This window comes from Ptychodera flava, unplaced genomic scaffold (assembly GCF_041260155.1).
Source record: "Ptychodera flava strain L36383 unplaced genomic scaffold, AS_Pfla_20210202 Scaffold_34__1_contigs__length_2629520_pilon, whole genome shotgun sequence".
NCBI classification, from domain to species: domain Eukaryota; kingdom Metazoa; phylum Hemichordata; class Enteropneusta; family Ptychoderidae; genus Ptychodera; species Ptychodera flava.
The window spans coordinates 2,098,288-2,116,104 of NW_027248356.1; the positions used below are offsets into that span (position 1 = coordinate 2,098,288).

The 17,817-nt window shown below is 36.7% G+C and overlaps 1 protein-coding gene across 1 annotated transcript; it reads right to left on the minus strand.

Annotated features, from left to right (window-relative positions):
- Positions 1–1,343: 1,343 nt before the first annotated feature.
- Positions 1,344–17,720, minus strand: LOC139127687 (thioredoxin-like protein 1). The gene is given in 10 exon segments (XM_070693589.1): positions 1,344–2,090; positions 3,078–3,182; positions 4,393–4,471; positions 7,684–7,853; positions 9,947–10,069; positions 11,596–11,693; positions 11,696–11,746; positions 11,749–11,767; positions 13,483–13,579; positions 17,530–17,720. Coding segments are annotated over 10 exon segments (873 nt in total). The 5' UTR covers positions 17,631–17,720; the 3' UTR covers positions 1,344–2,060.
- Between the last annotated feature and the right edge of the window lie 97 nt (positions 17,721–17,817).

Consider the following 17,817-nt stretch of genomic DNA (forward strand, 5'->3'; position numbering starts at 1 on the left):
GACTGTTCTGAGTTCCATTGATTGCCTTGCTATTAATTATTCATGACATGACCTCAAGAAAGGGCGGACGCAGATGAAGAAATTCTCATAGGGTTCATAAGTGCAAGTGAGGTCATACAGTATGTCAACTTGTCTTGAGTTTGAGAACAGATGCTTGGGTAGCAGCGATAAGATGTGCTCTGTACCGAGTAATTTATACATGTAATTCAGTAAAAACTTGAACATTTCCTGCCTCATTTTATTTGAACGTCCTCTCAGATTCTTTCAGGCAAACACATCTCAAGATCACGCAGGTCTGTTGTTTTGGTTGGCCTGTTGGCTCTATTTAGCTCAGTACATCTTATTTTTTTTCACACGTTGTTTAGGTATCTCTCTGTGAATTGTAATGACATTTTCAAGTTGCTTGCCGTCACTTATATTCACTGGCTTTATTCTAAATTAGAAACAGACATAATATTTAATTTATTCCATTTTGGCATGGCTTTTTATTGTGTCAGCACAGTCCAGGGTATAGACAGCAATCCCTCACAGACCTTGACCACCAAAAATATAATGGTACAGTTCAGGGGTAGCTCAGTGGCACAATACTTTACAAGGTCCTTTGTGGTTTTGCAGAGATGGAAACCCTATGTTGGATTTGCACTCCCTGTAGGCAAACTATATATATATATATATATATATATATATATATATATATATATAGAATTATATTTATATGGACATCTTGTCAATAATATATATATATATATATATATATATATTGACATCTTGTCAATAACTTTTCTCTGAAATTCTTTGCAGCATGAATATCAGAGTTCCTCCAAGGCTTCCCTGTGGTCAAGCTTCCTTGGCATTGCCATGTTGCGTTGGTATATTGTTTCCAGCTTGCCATGCCATGACCGGGTGACCTACGACCTAATTAACATGCCAATCAATTCCTCTGCATTAGGTTTCAATAGGTATTTCCGTACTGTTGTCGTTTGAGGGCGCAATACTCAGAATAGTCCCTCGTTCATTCAGCACTCATGGTCATGCCTGCAGCATTTCCAGCTCCTGCCTTTGGCACTATGTTTGTGAACTCCCCCCACCATGTGTGCGAGATACTAGGAATAGAAAGGCACATGAGACTGTCAACAGTCTAGAGATTACTAGTACTAAATGTCTTTCAATCTTCGAAGCAATCCATCACAAAAGTTACAATGGGGTCAGTGATGATAGCAATGAAATTTCCAAACAAGGTATGAAGGGCAATTTTTGTCATATTCATCTCAATCTTTTGGTTCATACAAAGTTACTGAAATGATAAATTCACACACGCTAAAAAATAAGATTCTATTCAAGCATTTTGTAAAACTGTATTTATTTCGGACTAAATGAACTAAATTGAATAAAAGGAGAAAATTGTTATTGTGCTAATTAACAGTGTTACATTGTGTATGAAGAAAATTCATCTGAAGTTTGGCATACATTGGATAAAAAATTTCATCTGGCAAATGTAAACTGTTTCTCTCTAGCAAGTGGAAAGTCAACCATTCTAACTGATAAATGTTACACGGGAATAAATGATTCATTGCTTGCACAGTGAAGTTTACCAACCATTGAGGACCTGATTGGTCCACTGAACACCGTAATTGACCAATAGCAGTACAGCTGGGATAGTACAAGAACTGTAACACTGAATGGGCAACTGAGCACTGTTTTACTTTACATTCTGACTGGTTGCTATGGTAACATGATCATTGTCTTGAACCTTGAATTGCCTCATACATACAGTTGTACAACATGATAAACGCTTGTGTGGAAAGTTGCAACGATCTCTCCATATATTCAGGAGCACATTGGAATAAAGGTTGCAACACAACAAACTGAAACTGTATAAAGTTAATTTTTGAATCATTTTAGGTGAAAGTTCTTTTGTGAATTGATGCAGAAATGTTGTCAAGGCAGCAATGAAGTCTATTTGTTGGGATCATGATGTCAAGTCAGGTTAAAGTTATCCTGCCATACACTGATGTATTCGTTTGCTCATGCTAAAACTTTCACATTAATGGCTCTTCACATCAATGGCTTTCTCCTTTCTTACCAGCAACCTGTAATATAATCAAAATAGAAAGACACTGTAAAGAATACAGACACAAAAACAATCAATATATCCAAACTTTGAGTACAATTGGTTTCCGTGAAAAAAAAAACGGTAAATATGTATTTCAATGTGGAACAGTTACTTCAACAAAGTAAAATTCCAAGCATAAAGAGTGGGAGAGTATCTTTACATTTATCATACCAAGCATCAACCATTTGGCTTTTTTAAGGGCATTTCTCATCTTTACATAAACAGTAGCAGTAGGTCTCTGATGTTCATAAACACAGAGTTATCAAGTATCAAAGAAAGGTACAGTGAATCTGATTAAGATTTGCAGAGGAGAACACATACAGATACACATAAAATACGAATATTTTTTGTCCTAGCGCAATACAGGGCACAAATACCAGACTGCCTTCGAAAGCAAGTGAGCCAAATTTCAATCAACTTACACATCAAGCTATCTCTCATAAGTTCTGTGTAAATTGGTACATGGGAGTTTGGTGTTACTCACACAAGTCAGTTTGGCAATGGTAAACTGTAACTCTTGGCAAGAGAAGGAAATTGACTCATACAACTCCTTTTACATTATTTCTAACCACTGGTAGAATGCGCCTCACATACTCACTCTCAAACTTTTATGAATCTTGGAGTTAGAAAAAAATTTTCACTGTTTGAGCTTTTCGAAAATCTCATTTTCCCTGCAGAGTCAACCCAGGAATGGCAGCCATTTTGAATTCAAATATCAATAAATGTTAGATGGTTTGTTTCTCTAGTACCAAACTTACACGGAGAGCCCAGATTTTTATTGATTTGGTAGACGAATGAAAGTTTTATTGAGGAAAGTTTGAGCAAAAGTTTTGGTCTTTCACTTTCAAGGCACATAATACCTTCGAAGATTCATTTTCACACTTTTGAGATGTCATTCTGCTTTTGAATGTTCACCTCAGCATGTACTTTGATATGAACATAGCACTGCAGTAACCAGACTTACCCTTTTAAATTCATCCATATTTGTAGCTGCAACTGGACTACCAATAAAACTGATGTATTCAACAATGGTTGTTTCTTCACCATCTTGATTGTCTTTGATGAAAATCTACAACATCAAATACAATATACAGTGGCATTTTAATGCAACAATCATGAACAGATGCTCACAATTTCATTCTCAATGAAAGATACCTAATGAACTGATAAAACAGTTTCTAAGGCAGACAGATAAAATAGGATATAGTTTAGTAGAAGAGTTGGAAAATTAAAGTAATATTTGCCAATGGTTTAAACAGTGCAAAAATATTGGTCACATGTCCTGAAAAATATGTATCTAAGGGCCAGTACAGTAGGTGTAACTTTAAATATTTTTTTCACAAATTCTGTTTTTAATGTCAACAACACTTTCTTGTTCTGCTTGCCAAAGAATTTTGAGAGATGCACAGTATTCAGCTTGTCAACTCAGTCTGTACATGTGTAGACAGCATTGTTATTGTTGACAAAGGAATTCTGGTCCGGAGTAGAATTTAGAAGTAAACAATAACAGTGCATTTTACAGGTACAGACATTGTGTTGACAAGTTAAATAGTTGCTGTTTCATTATACCGGTACTTCTGGGAGTAGAACAAGAAAGTGCATTTGACACTGAAACAAACAAAAAGCTAAAAATCATCAAAAGTAACAGCTACTGGCCTTTTAATATACATAGCTAATGGCAACCCACCACAATAGATTTACAAACAAAAAAGTTAGGGTAGGCTATGTACTGGCAAAACTAGATCTTGTCAATAAATTACTAAATTTGAGCCTATTTTAGACCTTTTGAAGCCAAAGAATGCTTGACTCTCGGCAAATTATTACACATACAATGCATTATTGTGGAAAGCGGTGAGAGACATGCAAGGCAACATTGTCAGCAAATGCCTAGCAATTACAGAATTGTGTTAGAGATGTAATAACAAGGTCAAGTTTTTGTGATAAAAAACAACATTTGAATATAAGAAGAATGACAGTACATGGTGTGATCCGTGGAAAATTTGTTTAGTTTACTGTACTTATGACAAAACTGGTGAATCGTAACACAAGACTATCTCCAATTTGACCTCATGCTTAACACCTAACAAGTTCCTTGTCTTTACAATAACACTGCATCTCTGAATCTTCAGCCTGGCTGGGACTTTCTGCTAAATCAGAAAAGCCTGCATTACATACCGCCCTCTATTCCCAAGATTAAATGATTCTTTCGTTTTTTTCACACTAAAAGACAACTGTACATCCAGTGTTTCTATGATTGTTACAAAAAAAATGACACTTACTGTAACATTCTGTACATTTTGAAATTTGACAAATTTCAAACCAACAATAGTGTCTTCTGTAACGTCATCTTTTGTTAATCTGGAATAGAAATATGGATTCAAAAGTTTAAAGTTACATTTTTTATCCTGTAATTTTCATAGCCCTGCCATTATTCATCCAAGGCCCATTCTACTCTGTTTCTTTGTACATGAACAATAACCTAAAAGAGTGTTATTCAACATCTGTCAAGAAACAGCTTAAACTCACGGCCTAAACACAGATTACACAATCCCCTCGTCATTTCACTACACATGGAATACCTTACCCTATCCATCTAACTACACAGAACCTAACTTTCTAGATGTAGTCTACGCAACTTTCACAACCAAGGAATATACTTTGTTTGTAGAATATATGTATGGCTTTCTTGAAGATTTCTCAGACATACGATTTTAGAAAGAAGTCAAATTATTGTAATTTCACATGTGTGAGTAAACTCACTCAGTTTCTGTGATTCAAGGTCTCTCTATTCACTGTTACAGGTGGTGAACCTCAAGCCCAGTTCAGTAGAAATGCATAATACAGACTTTACATTATATTATGAGTTTGAATGTCAAACTGTAATGGTAATCTCTAATACTTTTCCTTCATACAACTGCATGGTTTAATTCTTGAAATACTTTCCCCTACATAATCAACACTTGTAACTCACGTATTTTAGTCATGAAAAAAAAAAAATACCGCAATTATACGGTGTCGCTCAAATTTGATCAGAATTGGTATATACCAGTATGGGTTACCAATGATCAACAATAAATGTTGTTTCTATCTGTTCAGTGGAGGAAAATTCTACGTTGATGTTATGACAATGATTTCTGCACAGTACAACCAGAAAAACGACAAGAAATATTTAAACCAGAAAAACAAGAATGACACAAGCGACCTAGCGGCCGATATAGCTCCGCTGTGTTTATGTACAGAATAACTATTTTTGACACATGTTGATGAAGAAGGTGGAAATCTTTGATAACTCAATGCAGTGGCCAGAAAAAAGTGGCTAAATAAGCTGCAAAAATACAAATTGAAGATTTCATCATACTTTGAATATATCACATTCGATCATCCCTAAATACATGTCAACCAAAGCTATCTGATGAGTAGTTTTTTGAGAATAAAATATTCTGACCAAAAATGGCAACAATTGCCCCCAAAGATAAAAATTGCAGATTTCATCATAATTTCAAATATCACACTTAGTTCATATATAGAAACCTGTATACCAAATTTCAAAGCTGTTAGACCAGTACTTTTGAGAAACGCATTTTTTGACCAAAAATGAGAAAAATTGCAATAAAATTCAAAATTGCAGATGTCATCATTATTTCAATAAATATCATTTAGTTCATCTATGGAAACCTGTATACCAAATTTCAAAGCTATCAGATAAGTAGTTTTGGAAATACACATTTTTTGACCAAAAATGGCAAAAATTGCCCAAAAAATACAAAATTACAGATTTCATCAGAAATTCAATATATTACTAAGCTTATCTGTAGAAACCTGTATACCAAATTTCAAAGCTATCAGACCAATACTTTTTGAGGAACACATTTTTTGACCAAAAATGGCAAAAATTGCCCCAAAATTACAAAATTGCAGATTTCATCATTGTTTCCATAAATATCATTTAGTTCATCTGTAGGAACCTGTATACCGAATTTCAAAGCTATCAGATGAGTAGTTTTGGAAATACACATTTTTGACCAAAAATGGCAAAAATTGCCCCAAAAATACAAAATTACAGATATCATCAGAAATTCAATATATTACTTAGTTCATCTATAGAAACCTGTATACCAAATTTCAAAACTATCAGACCAGTACTTTTTGAGAAATACATTTTTTGACCAAAAATGGCAAACATTGCCTTAAAAATGCAAATTTGCATATTTCTGCACAATTTGAACAAATCTGAAATAGATCATCCCTAGGGACATATGTACCAAATATAAAAGCTATCTGACCAGTAGTTTTGAAGAAGAAGATTTTTAAAGATTTTTTTACCAAAAATGACAAAAATTGCCTTAAAAATACAAATATGCAAATTTCACCACCATTTTAACAAATCTGATTTAAGTCACCCTAAGCAAACTGCATATCAAATTTCAAAGCAATTGGACGAGCGGTTTCAGAGAAGATTTTTTTACCAAAAACACCAAAAAATGCCCCCAAAATACAAATATGCAAATTTCACCATGATTTGAACAAACTGAAGTGAGGTCACCCCAAGTGAACTGCATATAAATTTCAAAGCAATTCGACTTGTGGTTTCAGAGGAGAAGGCAATTGTTGACGGACGACGACAGACGCCGGACGACGACGGACGACGACGGATAATCAACCTATTTGATAAGCTCCGCGTCACTGACAGCGGAGCTAAAAAGTAATTAAGGTCTAACTTTAGGTACTGGAGGTCAACTTTAGCAACATGCATATCAGAAACAAGCCCCTCTTAGTTTAGTATAAATGGTCTTCCCCATCTACTGTCTATGGTTGCAGCTGGTCAGTTAATATGTAACAGTTCATAAACAATGACAGGAAATGAGTCAAGATCAGTGGAGTTTGCCTGTTTCTCAATGGCATGCCTCCTGTACATTTGCAGGATTTCACTTTTTCTTACCTCATTTGCACATTTTTGACACTGATGTGTTCATTTGAACAAATTCACATCTCAACCCCTGCATCTACCTGTACACCAAATACTGAGATGGTAGCTTTGGCGGTATGGGAGCCTTTGTGTGTGACGGACATACATCCGCACATACCCACAAATATACAGACATGCAAATCAGATGCAAATGAACTGATTCAGCCCATAACCTCACATTGGTAAACCAAATGTGAGCTAAAAAAGGTCGTCTTACTTTTTCACAAATACGTCAAAACAAACAGAATTCACCTTGAAACAAAAACAAATGTGTGCAATAATTTGATATTGAGAAATGACTCTGAATCCAAACTTGAATTCTCCGGTCAAAAATAAAAGTGAACATTACACAAATATTTAGGTAGTAGGGACATGTTGAGTATTCAATATTTCAACATGAATCTGGGAGGAGTACAAGAACCCTTTGCTTCATAAAACAGAATGCAAACATGGAGCATACATCAAAAGTGACCACTCTAAATATTACACATGTAGGTTGTATGGACAAGTTGAACATTCAGTATTTAAACATGAATCTGGGAGGAGAATAAAAACTTGTGCTTGACAAACAGAGACAGCTAATGAAACTGATATTAATACTCACCGTAGCGTTTGTACTGGTTCATAACTTTCTGCTTTGTCAAAATCTAAGGCATTTGGAAGGTTGCTAAATATTTTGACAGTCTTTGGAGCTTTCTCCATCTCATCAGCGTTGCCGTGGATCTTGATGGAGTGGAGTTTGACTGGCTGTGTAAATGCTATGTGTAAAATTAACTGAAAAGAAACAGAGAAATTGTTAGATTGTTGACGATGAGACTAAGCTGACTAGATCTAAACTGGCCATTTCAAAACCTGATATATGTGAAGGAAGCTGAAGAGGGAGCCGTAAGACTTCATTTGAATTTACATCACAATCCAGGATAATCAGTCACATATGTAGGAAACTGAAATGTTACCAATACTGTGAAATCTGAATAACAGTATGAATTTGCAGTTTGTGGAGAGACTCTTAGTTTGTTTTATGTTTGTCTATGATTACAATCCTTCCTTTGAAAATACTCAGTGTTGTAACATTGCTCTTTCTAAGATATGTCTAACAAATCATCAGAATAAATTAAGATTATGTGTTCTTTTTGCTCAAGTTTGTCATGAGCTGGTAAATCAAACAATAGACATCTTCCACAAGTTTCATTTGATATGATATATCAGGTTTAGAATAAAGGTCTGAATATGGAGTGATATGTCACTGAAAACTCGCTTCTTGAACTTTATGCCATGGGCATACCAGAGATATTCTGTAACATTCCACTTGTTGCCATTGTGGTATGGTCAACATAGCATAGTCTCCCTAACCAACCCATGAGTGAATGCTCAAGATAATGTCAGGGCTCAAAATTAACATTTTATCCTGGTAGTCATTTTGACCACCACATTTTAAATTTGGTAGTCATTTTACGGAAACTGGTAGTCAATATTTTTTTTGAACTGAATCATATTATCAGGCTTTTTGTATTCATGAAAAGAGAGGACAATGTTATGGTGGGAGACTGAACATGGCTGTACCCAAAAAATACATGTCTGTACAGTGGATAAAAAAATACTACCGATGTTGGATAAAAAAAAAAACTGATTTTGCCAACAACTTCTCACTACTGACTCGTGCTTTATTGGAACCCAAATAACATGCAAACAGGTGGCACAATTCGTTCATGTTGTCTATCTTGCGATCGTATTTTTATACTTGCAAGAGTTCCAAAGTGATCGCTGCGTTGTCTAATGTTTTGTAATGATAAGTAGAAGGATTTTGAATTTTTTTCTGTTGCAAGAAATATTTGCATAAATGTTGCAAAATGAAATTTAGTTTATTGGCACCTATGAACGTTATGTGTATCAATTTCTTCAAGGCCAATTGCAATGTTGTATTGATGAAACGGTGCCCTCACCATGCCATCAGACAAACCGGCAACCGCTGAAATACTAATTTTTTTCCATGGTGGTCAAATGACCACCAGTTACAGAATTTGGGGTCAAGCGTGGAAAAATGGTGGTCATTTGACGCAAGACCACCGCTAATTTCAAGCCCTGAACATACACGTACATGTTGCTAGTTCAAATTAGATTTACATGTAACTGTATAAAGAAGGTCCCATTGAGTTATTTTGCCAGACACCTAACAGTTCAGACTGATTAGTGCCAGTAATTTAATTCCCTTGCTTTTCTTACTGTTAGCTTGCAGTTTACAGTGGCAATGATTGTTATCCACTCTTTCATTCACAACAAAGCCGAAGACACAATCCACAAATTGTAAGCATCACTGTTTACACAGGTTCGATAATGTAAAACCAAAAGGCTTGATAGCACATGCTCAATTTACCGGTTTTATGTTTGTTATATTGACATCAGTCTTCTTTAGTTTAAATATCAAATCAAGTTTGCCACTTTCTTTGTTTGACAAATTATTGGTGGAAAAAACAACCAGTGATACATTTGAGGTCATTTGAGGGTGTTGCCATTTTGAAGTGTACACTGCAATGGGAATGAGTTGCATGATTGGCTAACTATTGGCCATTTCTAGCCATGCAATGGCGCGGTCAATTAGATGATTAACAGCCTGTTTGAGGCAGTGTCTCAGCCCGAAGAAACACCATTGGCTATGTAAGTTGCTTGGCATAGGATTGAATATTGAGAATTCCATGTTTGAATGTTTAACTGTACTTTAATGGCCTGTATAGTACCCCCACAATCCATCAAAAGATACTCACAGTTCACACACATTCAGTTTCCATGGAAATAAGTAAACTGAAGTGATTTTCTGGTGTCGTAAACAAATGCAAATTTCCAAACAAAGTTGCAATTGTAACACTAACCTGTTCATCACAATCTGATTCTAGAAATGGACCGTCCTTCTTAAAGACTGTGATGAAATCACAATCATCGCTTTGATTCAAACACTCACAGCCTTGACTGCTGATTAGTGAATTCAAATCAATCTGAAAATAAAAAGATAGTGTCACAATTAAGGTTTTGATACAAACACTCACTGCCTTTATTGATTGGTGAATTATAACAAGCTGAAAAGTAAACATAATCTCACAATTCTGTTTTTACTACCTTCTATAGTCAGGGAACTCAATTTTTAAATTAGTTAGTAATTCTGATTCCAGCAATCAATTTTCACAACAATATTTCCGTTCATGATATTATTGTGACAAAAGCAAATCACTGACGACTGGCAAACAATATTTGTTATACATGTATAATGAAAACTGCCAAACTAGTTCTTGCATCGGGATAGAATACACAACTGTAAGGTCATATTTTCCAGATAACTCCCGGGCTATTACATTTGATGCAAATGTGGTACTGAAATATGAATGGTTTTTACCACCAATGCCTTGTTACATGCTTAGCTGTGTTTACAAAGACAGTATGCACCTCCAAAGAGAAAAAGGCTTATACTTTTGCTCAAACTTTCTTCAATGAAACTTTCAATCATATTTTACCAAATTACAGATAAATAAGGAGAAATACGTAAAGTTTGGCACTAGAGAAATAAATCACATTTTTACACAGACATACAGTACATGTACAATGTACCACTGACTAGCAGCAATTTTTTAATGATTCTATGTTGAATCTTCGAGTGAATCTCAACATTTTTGGTACAAAAGTAACAACCGAAATAAGTCAAATTTATCCATGTTGCAAAGTAGTGATATTGTTAGAAGTGACAGTAGGATGAAAGAATTACTTGACAGTGTTCTCCACAATCTGGAAATTCAGAGGATTATCCAATCTACATAACAATGCATAATTTGCATATTCTTTTTTATGCAAATACAGTGAAACCTGTCTAAACTGAACTCTTTTCCAAGTACCATTCCAATAGAAGTCTATGTTAAAAGAACCTCTATAAACCAAACAGCTCTCCAAACAGAACAATTTTCACAGTCCCTGATCTGTTCAGTTTAGACAGGTTTTACTGTAGTATCTTCTGTAGAGTTCTTGACATACCGGTATGACTAAAGTGCTCTTAAAGCCGAGACATGGCCCATCCCTTAAAATACCACTGAGGGAAAACCCTGCTTGCTTTGATTAAGTTAGCTTTTGTAAAAGTGACGATGATAAGGCCAAATTAAAATAAATTGTGCTGTTCCGATAACATAGTTTCAAAAATAGGATAGGTAGGCATGGATTTTTTTCAAAAATATTTTCATTTTTTCAATTACTCAATTTTTCAGGGGTTCACGGCGATCAAACACTGGCCACAAAATTTCCAGAAAAACCTATGATAGCATACAAAGGAATAAAAACATTCTCGTTCAAGCAAAACTCAAATACGAGGTAATGAATATGTGGTTTTGCAGATTTTTTTTTTTTTAACTTCCACGTTCATGTAGCTCTAAAAAAGTCTAGGGTTGGCAGGTAAAAAACAGGCAGGTTGGGTTATTGGAACATCACAAATAATTTTTGGGCCTAAGAATAGCAAAGGAGGAAGAGTTGAGAAGATACATACATGTCCTGGAACCCCACTGTGTGTGGATTCAGTCTCTGTGTCATTGCCAATCCACTGTTTGATCTTTTCTTCTAACCTCTGTGGATCAGCTCCTCTAGCTCATCCAGTAATGCCTTGTTCCGAAAGAACATAAAGGTTGGCATGCTCGTACATTGTGAGATTGTGCAGTTTGCTGTCAACAGGAAAAAGCGAATGCATTTGGTTATTGTTCTATCTACACTGAGAACGTCGAGTGTTTTCACAATACTGTCAAATCACAAATTTTCACAGGGATTTTGTTTTACTCTAGTGATGTCTGAGATACTGTCATTGAGATTGAAACTCACTGGTTGGACGGAAGAACAATAGAATCTGTTGTTATTCAACGTTTTTACTGAGTTAACCCTTTATCTGCCTGGCTGACTCGCAGCAGTGTTTGCAAGGTTACATCTGATTGGATGATTGTCACTACTCACAGCAACCTAGGGAGTATATTTGTATTGTTCAATTCTAACGGTACAATTCTGCCAACCAATGGATAACAGCTTCAGAATTGCTGCAAGTCAGCCCTAACTGCCAAGTTCATATTTCACCATCAATCAGGTCAAGTTGGTTAAAACTAGTAAAGCAAAACATGTCCCATATGGTGCATTTTAACCCTTTGCACCCTGACCCCCTGGTACTCTATGACGTCATCGGACATTTCTGTCCGAGCCGGGTTTAAAGGGTTAACAAAGACTTGAAGATTTGAATGTCCCTGAATACAGAGATACTGTAAACATGATTTTTATAGACTAAAGCTGAGCTGTATATAACATATCAAACCAAGTGGGTGAAAATACATATGGTTTTGGCTCAATACCACTTTTTACTGACTTTGCAGATGGGGAAGTGATAGCAGGTGGCAGGTAAAAGGGTTATTTTATCACATTTCATCTTTCAGCAAAAAGTGCAGATTTGAGTTCCAGTTAATGATTAATGCTTTTTACACTAGATTTCATGGACAATATTAATGTTTGTAATTTCCCAAATGACATAAAAAATAACAGTGACTAACTATATGCATCATCATTCTATACTCAGTTTACTGATTACTATGGTGACATGATGCAGGATACAGATTATTAGAAATCTTTGACTTATTTTAACATTTATTTTCTGTCCTTTTTGTGACATTTCTACAACAAAAAGAAATAATGCTGTGTATTGCTGGTTACTGACAATGTCACAGACTGTGGTCTACTCCTAAACTTGAAAGTACATTTCTGTGATGGAACAATCTCATAGTAACACATCAAGCTTGGTTAACCCTTTCACTGCCATGGTTTGACCCAAACTTATTGTAATTATTGGTAATTTGGACCTGTTTACAGGGGATGGGGTGGTCAGGTTAAAGGTACACTGTCAAATCTACCATCATGAAGGCTCAAAGACGGCAATTTCCAAGGTAATGGTGTAAGTGCTTTTACTGTCATCTCACAACTGACTAATTGACTGGATTATGGATTTTCCAGGAAAACAACACTTATACCTGTATGTAATTCCCAAACAGTATATTGAACAAGAATAAATGAAACTGCAAAGCTTAAGATAAGAATTACATGTACCTACAGATAATCTGCTTTTGAATGACTCTCCCTGTATTATCATCCAGTCTGATTGAACTCACTGTCATGAGACCTATACTCTGTATTGATGTGTTTGGTATCAGGAGAGAATGCAATGTCACCACTGATGAAATCACCAAACCAACATATTTTCATGATACATCATCAATGATGTGTGAAAATGTTATCCATGAGGTATTTGCATACATGTACGTCTATCATACTGTAATGACCAATGTCACGTGTATTTCAGTTCCACTTGGTGGAGTGAACAGAAAATAAATTATGGAAATTTCCTTACAACACACTGGTCGACATCCACTTTGAGAAAGACGGCACTTGTGTATTTGTTACTGAATTCTTTGAAAAATGGAGCAATCCGCTGACATGGTCCACACCTACAAAATAACATACAGAAAAAAGACTTAGTAAACTATTACACATGAAACTCATTGCTAGACGCCGAGAGGACAAGACTGCCCTCAAATTACAAGGACATATCTGCAACTAAAGTTGCAAGAACTACAGTAGACTGCCCTTAACTCTTTGAGCACTGGAATTTTCTCCCGCCAAGATTTTAGCGCAAAATTTTACCAATTTTTATGAATTTTTCTGTATTTTTTTCATAATTTTGGACCAAATGAACATCACATTTCAGTGGCTATATTTTTTCCTCAACGTTTTGGCAAAAAGCTGAGAAGAATTACCAGGACAAGTCTACCGTCAAACTAAAAGGGCACATCTGTGCCTTCAAATTAAAAGAGCAAGTCTGCCTACAAATAACAAGGATATGTCTGCTTTACAAGGAACAGAATGTTGCCAAATTACAAGGGCACATCTGCCCTCAAATTCCAAGTAGTCTACTCTCAAATTACAAATACATGTACCAGTTTGTCCTTACCAGGACAGATACTACCCTCACATTACAAGGAAACTTCTGACCTGAAATTACAAGAATGAGTTTGCCCTCAAATTACCAGGACAAGGCTACCTTAAAATTACAAGGAAACGTCTGCCTTCAAATTACAAGAACTTGCCCACCCCCAAATTACTAGGGCATGTCTGCCCTGAAATTACAAGAACAAATTTGCCCCTAAAATTGCAAGGAAACGCTTGCCCATGTAAAACATGTTTCCAGTCTTTGACTCAATATTGGAATTTCTATATATGTAAATCAATCTGAGCCAGTCCTACTCCAATTTGTAATTTTTTTAAAAGGTATTGAAAGGGCTTTGATGGATTGGCTAGCCCTACATTCCTGCCAAGTATCACATCACAGAACATAGAATTGAACAGGGCTTTAATATTTTACATAGGAAGTGTAAAATTCATTGATAGACACCCAGACAAGCGTGTGTCTCCTTACTTTGGAACTGAACTATCCTTATCCAAGGTATATGTTGTCATGAATGGGTATAAGATGGCAGTGTTGCAGCCAGGAATTTCAAATGAGGGGACACTGTGTCCCACTAACATTTATTTTTCGGGACATTTTGCACATTTTGGGGACAACATGCATCAGTTGTCAATCAAACTTTGTACTATTTTGTGATAAATGAGTTTCATAAAACAAAATTCCAGCTTACGAGACCGTGTCGCTATGGTTGATTTTCAGCCAATTCCGTGTTATTGTGGCAGTATACTTTATCTGCTGCCAATCAGAGCTCAGTCAGATAACAAGCAAGTTATAATATCATTCCGCCAATCAGAGCTCGGTTGGACTACAAGCAAGTTATAATATGAAGTGCATCGTTTTAAATACCACTAATCACAGCTCTGAAAGTATGTAAATATACGCCTCAAACTGATTGTGCAAAACAATGGTCATCATCAGTAGCAGATCTAACTTGCAGGCTACACCCAACACAGTGAACTCATGGATGCGCCCAAGGTGACCTGCAATGTACATGAGAATGCAGGACAATGGGTTTTGGGGATATTGTCGCGAGGGCACACCCTGGCTGCAACCTTGAGATAGGGCTCAAAAATTCCAATCGCCAAACACCAATGTTATATTCCCCAAATCGTCCACATTGAACTACATGTACATATACATCATGGTTGGAAGGGGCTTGGGCAAACCTATGGGATGCCAACACATGGTGAGATATCGCATTGATGTTATCAATTGTTAATTTTATGGATATGGTTACTGAAAAGATCCAAAATTCAAAGAAGTGTTTTAGATGGCCAAATCTGCAGGAAAACAAAATATTCTTGATCACACATTTTGCTATATTTAACATGTGATAGAAGTCATTCATTCTGAAATACAGAAGTACATGTATGTGTTTAAATCTACTCTTTTTTCTCTTTAATACACACATAACTCTTGCTGTATACTTCATTGATATTTAATTGCAAGGGAAAACATACTGGTACAGTTACTTGAAATTTAGGTCAACTGAATGTCTCTTCTGAGCCAGCGAAATTAAACATTCACTTGCCCCACACAGCCAGTGGGTTTGAAAAATGTTCCCATGGCCTGAAACATTGCAGTTTTAACCATCTTCATGTATCAGATCATGGCTGTGAAAGTTTATTTCCAAATGTTACCTTAAACATACTTTATACGTCAACAGGTCCACATGTACATTTTCAAGTATGGTATGTTATGCCAACCATGTACGTAATTATCTTGTTGTTTAAAATGCAATTGTTATGAGTGGAGATATGGAGACATGCCCTTGTCTAAAATCAAATGAGAGCAGGTCACCTCAACCTCGGTCTGTTTCGACTCCAGCAATTCACACTTGTTGTGGTCACCTCGACCCCGGTCACTTCAACCTCGTCGTACTTTTCATGTTATAAGATAACATTTTACTGAATATGTAATACAACTTTGCCTGCAAGCATTGATCATGTTTCTGTGACAGAATCTGTTTGCTTCAAAACGATGGTTTGGCTGTTTGATACGTAAATGCAGGCACCACGGCCAAGCACCTACACATACGCGGAGATTTGTTGTGTACACCTATACACCTGCCTGGCCACAGAGTTCTTTGGTACAAACATGGAGTGTTCTCGGCATTACTAGCTTCTACGAGGACCCTTCAAAGTGCTATGGAATGAACATCGAATAAATCTGATGACGAGCTTTAGAGATAATAATATAAGTGTATTATTATTAAAGGTATGAGGGGTCAAGGTGACATGGTGAAGGGGTCAAAGTGACCAGGGCTGGCGGGGTCAAAGTGATCAGAACTTAAAGCCCCCACTCAATGATCAGATTTACCTAATAAAAATATTATTCACTTAATAAAATATTCAATGGAAAACAAAAGAATGACAAACTGTTAATGGGCTGTTGACGCATTCGCTAATGCGAGGACCTGGAATTGAGAAGGGCGCCTTTAAAGCCAATCAAATGATATATTCAATCCTCTAAGTTAGTCTAAGACATACATTTATCAGTTAAACTTATTTCGGGAACGTTTTTTAAGCAGTCAGCTACTTCTTGCACCTAGTTTGCAGGACTGTGAAGTACTGGGCTGTTTATTTCGTAACATTTGCGAAGACCTGATCAGATCAAAGTATAATCTGAATTCAAGAACTACAGCACACAATCAGCACACCACAACAATGAATTCCGACCGCACAGTTACATCACACTTCAGTGAAGTAGCGCTTGCATTGAATGTCCTACATGGGATACCAAGAAAATGTCTGTTTATACGTCACTGTACAGTGAACACTCTTAGAGTCTGTCTGTGATTTACTCCATTGCGCTGACAGAGTTGCAAATTCTACAGATCCAGCTAGTCGTCAGCCAGTAATGGCAGTGTATTTCATTTGTTGTAGACGTTCTAGCCCTGCGTACGATGCTGTGTGTTGGCTAACACAAAGCATCGTACGCAGGGCCAGCAAGAGAGTTGCCGACATCGACGGTTATTTACGAAAAAAGAATAAAAGACTGGCATTTTTGGAAGCGATCGAGTAGCTGAGGTAGGCAGGGATACGACTTGGGCCCAAGAACGCTGAATTTCGGCAGTAATTTGGCTTTTTACGTCAAGTCCAAAAATGGATTTGAAGTCACCAACTCTACGTACGGGTCTTTGCAGGGCTGTGGTGAGCTGTAGCGGAACACACAGCATCGTACGCAGGGCTACTATAGACGTTCATAATAAAGTAGCATCTAGTCGCTGCCAACAGTCTTCTTTACACTTCAGTAACACCGAATTACAAGCCCCGCCGGCCCCGACACGCTATCAAGTGATCCACAATACTATCAAAACCCCGATCATGTCGCCGTTGCTAAAAACTGGCGAGCCTATTTTTGATGAATCATCACTCGCGGTGACGAGGCAATTTGCCCGGTGCTGCGAACTGCAAGTTGCGAGGTACTTACCACGACGCAGTGAAATCGACGACAACGAGTTTGCTACCCGCACTGGTCAATTCCACTTGAAACTGGGAATCATCGGGAACTTCTTTCACCCTGGACGCCATTTCTAGCAACTTTGATGAGGGTTTCTTGAGGACAGCTACCGAAGATCAACACACGTTGTCTCTGTGCTTACAAAATGGCGGCGCCCTGTGTTGAACATGCGCAAATGAGATTCCCAGAAGTCTTAGTATTTCAGGAACCCTTAACTCGTTCATTAAAAGTTTTTCACCTAAGTTCATCGACCACGTA